Source organism: Xyrauchen texanus, chromosome 40 (genome assembly GCF_025860055.1).
Source record: "Xyrauchen texanus isolate HMW12.3.18 chromosome 40, RBS_HiC_50CHRs, whole genome shotgun sequence".
Lineage (NCBI taxonomy): Eukaryota > Metazoa > Chordata > Actinopteri > Cypriniformes > Catostomidae > Xyrauchen > Xyrauchen texanus.
In genome coordinates, this window is record NC_068315.1 from 11,468,228 (window position 1) to 11,481,372 (window position 13,145).

At 39.4% G+C, this 13,145-nt stretch overlaps 1 protein-coding gene across 27 annotated transcripts in view; it reads left to right on the plus strand.

The window, feature by feature from the left end:
* Nucleotides 1–13,145, plus strand: part of LOC127633274 (transcription factor 7-like 2) — a 100,882-nt gene that overhangs the window by 81,676 nt on the left and 6,061 nt on the right. For 8 of the 27 annotated variants that reach the window (XR_007969194.1, XM_052112237.1, XM_052112239.1 and 5 more), the window contains 8 exons: nucleotides 842–944; nucleotides 2,914–3,000; nucleotides 7,480–7,620; nucleotides 7,828–7,990; nucleotides 8,303–8,410; nucleotides 9,803–9,866; nucleotides 10,545–10,595; nucleotides 12,249–12,321. Coding sequence is in view for 25 of the 27 variants with exons in the window: in XM_052112237.1 (XP_051968197.1) it covers nucleotides 842–944; nucleotides 2,914–3,000; nucleotides 7,480–7,620; nucleotides 7,828–7,990; nucleotides 8,303–8,410; nucleotides 9,803–9,866; nucleotides 10,545–10,595; nucleotides 12,249–12,321 (790 nt within the window). In the remaining 2 variants the exon portion in view is untranslated. The remainder of the gene's footprint in view (nucleotides 1–841; nucleotides 945–2,913; nucleotides 3,001–7,479; nucleotides 7,621–7,827; nucleotides 7,991–8,302; nucleotides 8,411–9,802; nucleotides 9,867–10,544; nucleotides 10,596–12,248; nucleotides 12,322–13,145) is intronic. The other 19 variants (XM_052112262.1, XM_052112244.1, XM_052112253.1 and 16 more) reach the window with 12 other exon arrangements.

Below are 13,145 nucleotides of genomic sequence, written 5' to 3' on the forward strand. Positions count from 1 at the left end.
CAGACTCGATTGTTTAAAGACTCTGACTCGGCTAAGCTGGACTCGAACCCAACACTAACAAATTGTATGAAGACTAGTTTTCGCAGTGCCAGTGTGCTGTGGGGGCATTGTTTTGTTCATTCTGTGTGGCAAACATTAGCCAGCAGTATTGGGCAGAATATTTAGACTCTGCTTTAGGCATCTTACATTTCTTGTGAACTTTTTGTAGATTGCAATGTAAAATGGTATCAACTGGAGACTGAGCAAAATTGCAAGAAGCTTTCCTGAAGGCGATAGTCATGTTAAAAATGCCCTTTTTTGAGTACCTTTTAAATGTTTGACTTTTTTTATTTATTTTTAGACCTTCAACCCTGTCAGGCAAATTGTTGGTAAAAGTTAATTGGCTGTTAAACTCTAAAACCAATGTTGTGATTGTTTCTGCACTCAAACATAAATGCTCTGCCAATATGTCAGTCTCCCATAACACGTGCCACAGTGTTTGTGTTGTTGACTTGTGAACCTCAATTATCGCCCGTTGTTAATCCTCTGATTCAATAGACAAATGTGACAGGGCTTTTTTCTGCTCTCCGCCGTGTGCCATACAACATCGCGGCTGCCTCCACAAGCTTTGATCAGAATGTGTGATTTAAAAGTAAGCATGTGAGCTCAGCCTCCTCCCTCTCGCTCTACCCACCTCCCTCTGATGTTGACTTTGTTCAGTTGTGTATCTCACAAAGGATAAATTTAACACTTAAAATTCATCAGGGAATTTCTGTGTCAGGACAAGAGCAGAAGCGTTTTTTTACACTATTCAATCATTTCTCTTTTCCTTTTCTTTGCATTTTGTCTATTTCTCTTGCAGGAATCCCAAGGCCTCCACATCCTCAAGATATATCCCCTTACTACCCCCTTTCAACTGGCACTGTAGGCCAGATCCCCCATCCGCTAGGATGGTTAGTACCACAGTAAGTAGCCCAATTTTATTCCTCTTCTTTTATTTATCTGTGTGACTCATATTACTCTTAATCTGATAAGATGTTAGTGATTTTTGTGCTATTGTAAAATGTTATTTATATGTAACATGATATATAGGGTACATGTACATGGTCATTGAAGACCTTCTTTGTAATGAGTCATTTGAAAGATTTAGTAGCAAATAAGTCTATATAAAAAAAATTAAAAATTGAAATTGAATCCTCAACCACTAATCAAAGATTCACTGAACAAAAGTTTGGGAACCGAGTATATATTAAAACAAATATATATAGATAGATATTTCAAAGGACATTTGTACATTTAAAAAGTAGTTTTAATGCTGAAGACTTCTTTTAAGCATATGTTAAATCATGGTTTGGTAACAATACAGCTTTCACAATTTGAATGTAATTCTGTATGTGAATTATACAGGGGACCATCTCATTTGGTATATTATGAGAATTTTTATTGATTTAAAAAAAAAAATAATAATAATAATAATAATAGCAACAGCCCAAACTGTGGCCTTCAGTTGCTGTTTATTTAACAGGGTTATACAATAATCATCAAAACCAAAACTGAAGTAAACTTTAAAGGGTTAGTTCACACAAAAATATTAATTATCTCATCATTTACTCACCCTTCTGCCATTTAATCTGTGTATGACATTCTTTCTTCTGCAGAACACAAACAAAGATTTGTAGGTAATAGTGTAGGTAAAGTGAATGATGTCCAGGCCTTTGAAACTCCAAAAAGCAGCGTAAACATAATCCATCAATCTCCAGTATTTAAATCAGTGTATTCCTAAGTGATCAGGTTGGTTTGGAGTGAGAACAGACCAAAATGTAACTCCTTTTTCACCGTACTCCTTGGCAATCATGATTATCAGCAAGCTTGAAATCATGTCTAGAGACCGCAGGAGTTACATTTTGGCCTGCTCTCACCAAAAAAACAACTTAGTCTTATGGATTACCTTTATGCTAACTTCAAAGTTCTGGTCACCATTCACTTGCATTGTATGGACCTACAGAGCTGAGATATTACTCTAAAAATATTGGTTTGTGTTCTGCTGAAGCAAGAATTCACACATCTGGGAAGGCATCAGTAAGTGGAAATTAAGTGGAAAATTTATATTTTTACCCTGCCTTATGTTGCAGTGTCATTGTATGTTATGTTTACCAGGTCCACTATACTTGCTGTGGGCCTCTTTAAGAGTGGTTTTAAGACGTTGTTAAAGACTAGGGCACAGTATAGCACAATGGCTAACTCTTAAACTCTTTCCAGTTGATATATTCAGGAATTGCACTGCTGGGGCCCACAGCAATGCACCAATGGCTTTCTTCATACCTAAATGCTAAATCTTTGTAGCAAATGCTATTTTGCATGTCTCTGTATTGTCAAATTAGAGTAATGAACTGTGATTGCCAGTATTTTACCCACAATTCCACACGGGGGCTCTCCCTTGGTAACTCTTGTCAACACTTGTTAATATGACAAAAGGCTACAAATTAAGCTCTGTTAATTTAATGTTTTCTCACCGTGATCTAAATACCGAGAGAGGCCCCGAGCGCAGCCACGGCCCTTTGATTTTCTGCACTTTATTTTGGTATAAATTTACATTCATTATTGTTTGTCTTTGGATGTGTAGACCTCAATTAGCGTGATGGCTCCATTAAAGGGGCCGGTGCTTCGTCTTTAATTAGCACAACAAAACACCTAGTTTCAGCTCAGGGAGAGGGGCCCCCATCGACACCAAACGTGGGGTTATGAAATTGAATTAGCCATTCCTATCAGATTTGTGGCATTCAAATTGTTCAGAGTTTGCTTGCCTTTGATGTGCGCTCTGCAATCCCCTAGATTTTTGTTCTGATCAAATGAGAATAAAGCTGTCTGCATAGCGAGTTCTTTCTTCTTTTTTTCATCCCTTCCTTTACCTCTCCTCCTTTCTTCTTTTCCTAGGCAAGGTCAACCAGTTTACCCAATCACAACGGGAGGTTTCAGGCACCCCTACCAGACTGCCCTCACTGTCAATGCATCCATGTCAAGGTGAGTTGAGCTTTGGGACAGCGGACTCACGTAGAATGCAAGTGTGATTTGCGAGCATGTCAAACCCAGTACAAACTTCTCCCTTAAGGAGAAACAGCTCTTGCCTCAGTGTTCAAAAAGACCGTCCCCAGCGATCTGCAATATATTCAAATATTAATTATTGTTATCATTATATAATGAGGCCCCTGAAGAACGTTTACCCATGTTGAATGGTGAAAGATGAGATGACTGTAAATGTCTTGGCTGTGGTTAAACCTTGGTCACATACGGAATACAATGAATCTCTGTAAAAGTGCACAATGTGTGATTTCAGCCACAATTTGAGCCTAAATCTTGGGAAAATCATACAGATTTCTTTAATCAACTGAAAAAAATCACCCTGTCAGCACTGTCAGTCATGACCAAAGGGTTTATATCATACAGTCTGCCTTGATTTTTACGCAAAGTCTCACGTCATGTTGTACAATCTGACAACCAAAAATCGTAAAGGACTGTTCGCAGTCCAAATTTGGGGGGCTCGTGTTTGACTCTGAGCAAGAGCTTTGTGCAACCCACTGGGGTCGATTTCAAGTGCCCATTTGGACTCTAATGGAGCACTAATGGCTGTGTGTTGGGGGAATTGTGGGATGTGTGTGGAAGAGCGCATGTTTTTTTTTACTGTCAATATGATTGCTCCCTTGTGATCAATTCTTGTTTCTGTTTTGTGAGAAGTGGAAGGTGTTTGCTGTAGATGACAAATCTTTTTCTGCTGTTGTGTGCTTTTATGTCATTCAAACACAAAAGAGAGTTGCAACAGAAGCAAACATTTTCATATGGTGGTCACCTCCTTCTGCATTCACTCAGCCCTTCCCCCATTTGCCTCAAGCATACGTTACTCTTCTTACAATGATGATGAATATAAAGATGATGGTGGTGAGACTAGCCAGGGAGGCACAGAGGCAGGTCTGGTTTATAGTTTCTAGAAATGGAGACATGCTCAAGCCCAGTCTGAGTCTCCAGACAGGGACAAACTCCTGTTTAATTGCAACATGATTGGAAAAGCAGCTCTGGAGGCCTGGTGAGCTAAAACCAGAGGACATTGATGGATAAATGTGAGTCGGGGAGCAAGAAAAGGAGAAAGGAACAGGGAGGGTGAGATTCTGCCCTTCTGGAAAATTAAATTCCAGTCCAATTTCATCTGGTCCAAGCTAGTCATTGGTTTGTCATCCTGCTCCCATGTTCCAAAAGCCAGCTTGACCATTATAAGTTTGTATGTCCAGCTGGTAACTGGTTTGTTGCTGGTCCAAAATGGTTTAGCAGCATGGGCAAGTTAGAAACCAACTACCATGTTCCAAAACACAGCTACCAACTTAAACAGAATTTTCCAGCAGGGTCTTAAATCCTGGCTTGGGCTTCAGTATGTTTGGGAGAAAAAGAGAAGGTCCCGGTCTGTGTTAAACATCTCCAGAGATCTCAAACCAGCAGGTTAACACCAACATTTTAATTGGCACTCATTTTTATGGACAGGCCAAACATAACAGTTCTATAACTATATTTAGCCCTGCAGCAAAGATCAGACTACATTTGCTGCTTCTCTGCACACAGAGGGTCTTTGCATCTGGTCTTAACCCTTGAAGATCCATTTTTAATAACAGCCTGCACTAAAACCACATATGGCCTCCCACATTTGACTCCGACAGCTTTTACTGTGAGTGTTTTGTGGTCTCAGCCTTATAGAGGTGCACTCTCAAGGCCTGGAATGAGCCAATTCCGCCTTCTCTACTGTTAGGCAGCTGTGCAGGTCTGCAGCCTCTGCTGCTCCAGCACTGGACCATCATTTAAGTGACAGCTGATTGTGTTCTAATGAGGCCTTTATATTGTGATCATCCTATTTCCAGTGCAGGCTAATTGAATCTACTGAATGGGGGCTAGGGGGATTGGTGATGTGCTAGGGAAGAGCTAATGCGTTTTGATAATCTGTAATTGAATTAGCATAGATTAATAAGTGGTGGTCTTGTGTCTCTGCGGAGGTACGGTGCTTTAGCATGTTTGTGTCAAAACAAGCAGCGTGATCTCGCTGGCCGTTCGACTGTGCTGTCACCAGCCTTCTGTGAAAAATAATGAGCACCAGGAAAAGATTGCATTAATTGTGTTTATGGTTTTTCTGTAAAAAAAAATCAAGGGTGAGAGGCAAAGAAGGGAAAGGAAGCTATTGCTTTGTCCTATTTGCTTAGGAAGTGGTTGTTGACTCCAGGCAGCCTTAAAGTCTTTGGCTCAGAAAGAATGTGATGGCCCTGTCTGCTGCCATTTATTATGCCGTTAGCACACGAGGCTTCATGTAGAGACTTCAGCCTCCTAAAAAATACATTTCAGAGCACAGACTTGGATCTGGCAAATGAGCTACATTATTTTGATAATGGGGCTCGAGCCATACAGGTGTAGCACCCGTCCCGGGTGACAAGGGAAGGAAGTGTAGGCCCCTTGCCCCCTGCCCGTGCCTGTCCTTTGATATGTTCCTCCATCTGCACCTCCACTCTCATCCCTTCTTTTTTGAAAGAGGAAGAGAAAGACAGAAAGAGCGAGCACACTGGCGGGGTCATTATACATTAAACAGGCGCTAAGGCCATCGCTCCGATTGGCAATTAAATGGCACTCACTGACACCCAGTTGGTGAGGAAGAAGATTGAGACATTGGCCCCTGCAGGAGCCTCTCTATTCTCACGCATCCCTCAGTGGGGCTAAATTGGTGGCAGACTCTGCTACGTGCTGATGAGTGAAATGATACCCATGCTTCAAAGAGATGGCCATCATGTTTAAACCATAACCAGGGCCTCGCTATGGAAATAGTAGCACACTGGCACTGATGGGACAGTAAGGGGGAAAAATTGGACATTGGAACAAGAGGAAATGTTATGTATGCAAGGACAGAAAGAAGTGAAGGGGGAGAGAGGAAGAAAGATGGGGCTAATGATTACGCCACTGCAGCCACATCGCTGGTCCCCCCTCGGTAGAACAGACGGGAGGGCAGTGGCCTGGATGACATGGCACAAACACAAATGTGTCAGGGATAAAGGTAGAAGAGGATAGTGGAGAAAAGAGATTGGGGGGAAACAGTCCCCAGAGAGAGGCTCCAACAGAAAATAGTTGTTCCTTGTGAGTTTACGCTCATCATTATATTCTGGCTCCAAGCCATATAGCCACACTCAAGCAGATAATGAGCTGTTTGAAAAAAAGAAAGAAAAAAAATGTATTCCTTCTATTCTCTTATTTTGTTTTTCATCATCCCGCATTCTCGCTCCCAGATTTGGCCATGCACTGCTAGGACAGTCTACACACAACACATAGGCACAGAAATCAAACATTTTCCTACAGATCTTTGCACAATACTTGGGGATAAAATGATATATTCTTTTAGGAACGCTAAATATATTAGAAGAATAAAACAAAGGAAAATAATCAGTAAATGCCAAATACATGAGAAGAAAATTACCACTCAAAATTGTCTAAAAAAGACCATACAAAAAATGTTTTTTAAATCAGAGGGATGCTGATGTAAATCAAGGCAAATGATGAACTAAGATGTTAAAGACAACATAAAATGAAAATTTACCTCAATTTACCTTTCAATTTAATTAATGTGTCTGTCTGATTTCATGTTATTCTAAAGAAAAAATATATATTTTCATAATCTTTTATCAAAATTAACTACTTTCAATTTCTCTACCTCTAAAACACTTTTTATGCATTTATTTATTTTATTATTGTTTTTGATGTAACCACTGCTTTGAGGGCTGTGAAAAATATTAACCAATAACTTTTTTTGTAACTTTTAATAATGAAATCAAATTTTGATGGATTTTTAAGACAATATCACATCAAAATTGGCCCTATTTACTTAGTAAATGTCTGTGGTATTATTGTGCATGGTAGTAGCAATGTTTTCATAACCTTTATATATATATATATATATATATATATATATATATATATATATATATATATATATATATATATATATATATATATAAATGTAATTACTTTTAAATAATTTATATATTGTATTTTTTTATTTTTATTTATTTGCTGATGTAATAAAGTCCATGTGGGCAGGGAACAAACTTTTAACCAATAATATTACAACCCACTATTTTCAAACAAATCGCAGGGGATAAAATGAAGTCCTGCCCTACATTATTTCCCACTGAATATTCTGTTGCACTTAGAATTACGTTACATTTTGGAACTAAATTCGTTGCGAATGCCATTTCATGTTGTCTTTGATATCTCTGGCAAAGAGTGAGTTCTAGATCTTCCTCTTTGATTTGTCATTTGCAGTCTCTTCCTGTCTTCCACATAACAGAGCTGTATTGAGTAACTATTGCTTGTAGTTTTATAGCCACTGTGATGTTTTAAGTCTTTAGCTCATAATCAATGCTCTGCTGTGTGTATGTGTGTGTCCATCCATCATTTCACCCGTGTCCACTCTGACGATTTACACAGTCTTCTCTCCTCCAGATTCCCTCCTCACATGTTACCACCCCATCACAGTTTGCACACTACAGGGATCCCACACCCAGCCATCGTCTCATCCAACGTCAAGCAAGAGTCCTCTCACAGTGACATCGGATCCCTCAACAGCTCGTAAGTCACTTTTAAACAAACTCATATCTAAGATTCAGTAATAATAGAATAGCATCACAAGTTGGTCTGCCGATTGCATCTGATTGGTCAGTCTATCAATTAATATGGATAGATTAATACGCTGGTCCAAGATCTTTTACGCTGGTGAGTGCTGGTTTGGCGCTGGTCTAGCTGGAAAACTTAAGGTCCATTGTCTCCCTTTCACAGGAAACATCAGGATGCGAAAAAGGAGGATGACAAAAAGAAGCAGCCACACATAAAGAAGCCTCTGAACGCGTTCATGCTTTACATGAAGGAAATGAGAGCCAAAGTGGTGGCTGAGTGCACACTAAAAGAAAGCGCAGCTATCAACCAGATCTTAGGCCGAAGGGTGAGTATACACTCCATAGGCCACAGCATGATGTAGCAGCCTGTTTCAGCTACCAAGACCACAGATTGCAGTGTTGTCGGTGGTGGAAAAGCAGTGCTATTTCACCTTTCTATTTCTGTATAATTGTAATCTTGCTCAATGTTGTTATTGAGTAAAAGTGTAATGGCAAACAACAGGGGAAGGGGAAATTTGAACATGGTGGTTTGACCGCTCATGGAAACACTTCCATGTCACTTGAGCCTAAAATATCAGTGGTCTTATCCTCTGTGACCACCACTGTGGTGATGGATGGATGTGTGCTTCTGTTTGCAGTGGCACGCTCTTTCGCGAGAGGAGCAGGCCAAATACTATGAGCTAGCCAGGAAAGAACGACAGCTTCACATGCAGCTCTACCCCGGATGGTCAGCACGAGACAACTATGTAAGTTTTTAAGTTTTCAACATGTAACAATTCCTCATTCCTTCCCCAGGGATCACATAATGGCATAGGGATAACTAGATCTGGTGGTGCTGTAGCTTAACCAGCATAGTGCTAGCAATGGCAAGGTTATGGGTTAGATTCCCAGGGAATGCTGTAAGACATTTTGTAGTGAAGCTGTTTTCCCTTTCTCAGTGGTCAAATAATGATATAAGGCCATCTAGATCTAGTGTTCTTGTAGCTCAACTAGTAGAGCATAACGCTAGCAATCCCAAGATTATGGATTTGATTCTCAGATAATACACAATGCTCTGTAAAAATCTGTAATACAAGTGTCTGGCAAATGCATTAGTGTAAATTTTCCCAATAGCAACCAAACTGTCTTAACAGTATTGTATGGAAGTTCCTAAAGCACACTGGCCTCTGATGGTCCTCCCAGACTAGTGCAGTGCAGATCTTCTATAGCTCTTTCTACCATAGGCACACTTTTTCCCAGCTCAGATGGATCTGTTTTTTTCTCCCAGTCTGTGATTTTCCTCTGCTTTCATTAGTATTCCACTGGTTCACCTAAAAAGAGAAAGGCAAGCTCAGATCAGAGTAATTAAATAACCACAGGGCCTAAACGCCTTGTAGCTTTGATGAAAGAGGACATCTCTCTCCAGCGCCAGAAATGGGGAACGAGCGTACCGTTTACTGTTTCGTTGGAGCAGAGCGTTCGCGCCTCATGTCTGACAAACAGCCCCACCGCCCAGTCTGTCAACTCTCCTTGGAGTCTGACCACTAGTGTGGAAACAGGGATGAAGACTTATATATCTATATTTTAGAGAGCGCTACTTGGTGAAAGAGCCTCGTTCTATTGTTATATAAAAAATCAATAGATGCTGTTCGGTTGGCATTAAATCAGTAATTGAATTTTTGGTACAAATATATTTACCAGAAAAATTGCCTTGGCCTTATTTTGTCTCGTTGAAGCTGCTTACTTTAATTGTTGTCCAGACCTTGGCCTCGATACAATCAGTGGTCACAAGTGCATCTAGCGGAAATGTAGCCGTAAAGATGCACTAATTTCAATGAGGACAGATGCAAGTTTTCTTACTCTATTCTCACCCCTTTTAAACAGACTCGCTCAAAGAAACCTCAAGAGCTTCCAGTCGTTTCACAATAAAAGGAGAACTAAGCAGCAAAGAGAAACAGAAGGAATAAACAAAAGGAGAGAAACAGGATGAGGGGGAAGATAGGGAAAGTTCTGTTGTGTCCTGCAGTGGCAATTCAAACCTTCAGGCTGTAACATGAATAAATAAATCTGTGAAAAACATTGGGCTCTCTTGTTCATTTCATGTCTCGATCTTTTCTGCAATATAATAACTAAGGTTCCTGTCTATTTCTCTCTTTCTGGCGGGTAACTATCAGGGGAAAAAGAAGAAGAGAAAAAGGGAAAAGCAGGCAGGAGAGGGCAATGGTAAGTGAGCTGCAATTATCTCTCATATTAGAGCAGACCCATCATCTGTCACAAGTGTGACATCTCAGAGATGAAAGTCCAGCCTTTTTTTCTCATCTTTTTTTGTGCCTGCCTCATTTTGTATATAGCTATGCTACCCAATGCAATATTTACACGATAGACTGCTTGTTATCCCCCTTCTCTCCCCTTACCCAATGTTGAGCATTAATAACATTGAATATGCATGACCCACCCCACTCCTCCCCTCCTACCAGCTGCCCCCCTCCAGCATTTATCATACTGTGATATGTATGTTTTGAGAGTGTGAGAGTTTATCACCCTTGTGACTGAATGCAAGAATTATGCCAGCCTCCATGCTTGTGTCATGCCATTGAACTGTGCCTGATGTGTCTCTTATGTGGTCGTAACTTTGGGCTGTGCCTGCTGCATGCTTTTTATGTCTTTATAAGTAGTAACAATATATAAGAAATGCATATTTTGACATTTCACCCACTCATTAAGGAGGTTTGCTGATTACATTGATTTGATTCACTTTGCCGTTCTGCTTCCTTATGATTATCATTGATTCTCTATATTGTGAGGTATTGTCCAGAAAGAATGCAGAGTAATGTATTTGCGGTCTCTCTCCATCATGAAACCCCTTTTGAAGGCCTCTGTATCTTGTTCTTTTTTTTCCAGAGCACAGAGAATATTTTCCAAACCCTTGCCTTTCACTCCCTCCGATTACAGGTGCTAATGTCATTTTGAGTCTTAAATTACTAACTTGCTTTTTTCCCCTTTTTTGGTTCTTTATGCATTTATTTATCTGTTTTGTGCAGTATACAAATTATATTATAATAATGTTCATATTTGCTTCATATATCTTTTTTTATTTGCCAATTCTCTTAATAATAATAATAATAATAAATTGCTCTATTTTTGCTCCAAGTATGCTGACTTCTTTTCAGTTGTTTCCTTTGCTCCATTTTCATCATACACTTAATTTTATAATATATGATGCTTCTATGTTAAAAGCCATCCATTATTATGTAAAAAGTTCCCAATTTGGTACACTCAAAGCATGCAGCTGCAGTATATTTATAGGAAAGACTACTGTTCCAAAGAATTTCTTTATGCTAAAAATAACCAGAGATTGTGTTACCAGGGTAAACCTCCTTAATCTACTGTCTTCAGTAGCTGCCCCTGTATCTCCTTTCCCCTAGCATGAGTGCGGGCTCTGCCCTGTCTCCTCTAAGCTTGGTCTGCTCCACAAACGGCCTCCCTTCACCCTCCTCACACACTCGCCACCCCTTTACTTGGCTAGTGCTCAGGTGGATGAACCAGTGTGAAAGGTGGATGAATGTGGGCCTGGCATATGAAGATATGTAATGTTTCCCTGGCATAAACTAATCCTCTGCCTCACTCCTATAGCTCCTCCCAGCTACTGCTACTACCTTAACAATCTATCCCTATCTCCTTCTCAAGCCTAGAACAGCTAGTTAACAGCCTAGAACTGCAGATGTGTACCCATACCTGCTGCATCCTACTCGCTTTTAACAAACAAGCATTAATTCTTATTCATATTGAGCCTTGGTTATTAAAAGCTTGTATTGTGTGCTGTTCTACTTATTTCTATTATTCATTTACTTTCATATTTGTTGGCCTGTGTTTGAATTTAATTTGATTGATTTAATGTTTGTATAACTAACAAATTATGGTAAAATATGGCAGTCCAAACTGTAAAGGCATACTGCACAAATGATTGCCATTAGGGCTGCACGATTTGGTCAGAAATATTCATATTGTGAATATTTTGGCAAATATTGCAATTGTGATTTGAATTGTGATTGAACATCACATGTTGCCTTTGCTTAAAGATTAAAACCAAAAGAACAAAAAGGACTCCTTTGTATCTGAGGATGTCATAATTTATCAAATGAATGATGAAAAAAAAATTATCAGTCCACTTTTACTTCACAATGTTTTTAAAACCCATTTCATTATTTATTGTAAAATTGTATTGATTGTTATTATTGTTGTTATTATCATTGAAGAAAACCTGTCAGCTTCTGTTTACAAAACTGCACCAATTTATGTTAAATTTTTACAGCCAAAATTTAGGACTGCCATCCTTTGACATAAAAGCATGCAGTGCATACAGATTCATTATGTATATAATACATATTTAATAGTCACATAAAGCCATACAACGATTTTGATTAATTGTGCAGCTCTAATTGCCATTATTTACATTTATCTCTAGGGGGGAAAGTAGTGTATAGTAGTGAGTCTTTAATGGAGTTCCTCACATTCATTGAATTCAATTTATCTTTCTTTTCGCTCTCTTTTCTGATTTCATCTCTTCTCTGCGCTGGCTTCCTCTTCTCCTCTTCATTGCTTCAGATCTGAGCGCCCCAAAGAAGTGTCGTGCACGCTTCGGGCTTGACCAGCAGAATAACTGGTGTGGCCCATGCAGGTGTGTATCTGGTGTGCTGGCAGGTGTGCTAGAGCAGGTGAAAGCTGGGGAACTCTCTCGTTGGTACCTCCTCCCTCTTTTTCTGTCTCTCTCAACCTCGCATTCTCTCGACACCACGCCTTCCTCTGCAAATCAGCTGCTTTTGCAAATCTAGGGGATAGTTTTTTTCCTCCACTGGGTGGGGCGAATTTACTTTTTCATTTTCAAGGGATGTCTTTTTCATTTTTTGTGTGAGTGTGTGCACAAATGTTTAAAGGGATAGTTCACCCAAAATTGAACAGCCTTTATAATGTTCCAAACCTGTATTAATTTCTTTCTTCCGTGGAACAACAGAGGAGATTTTAGCACAATTTTCAAGCTGTTCTGTTCCATACAATGAAAATGGGTGGGCACCAGGCACCATGAAGCTCCAAAAACACAAAATCATAAAAATAACACTTGTGTGCTACTTTATATTTGAGTCATTATTTACTAAAAATCTTGCTTTACAGCCCTATGGTCACCATTTGTTTTCATTGTATGGAAAAGGGCAGCTTGGACATTCTGCTCTAAAATATTTTGTTGTTCCACAGAAGAAGAAAAAACATGGATTTTGCAAAAAGGATAACAAATTATGACAATTTTCATTTTTGGGTGAACTACTGCTATAAATGTATTAAGATGATGGCATTTCATGCAGTCACTGCTTTCATGGGTGCAAGTTTCTATTAGTTCACACAACGAGTTTATAATGTACTACTTTTCATAAAAAATGAAAATAGGTGGGTTAAAGAGTGGGATTTAATTCCCACTATTTAAGGGGGCGTGGCCAGGAGGGTTGAGAT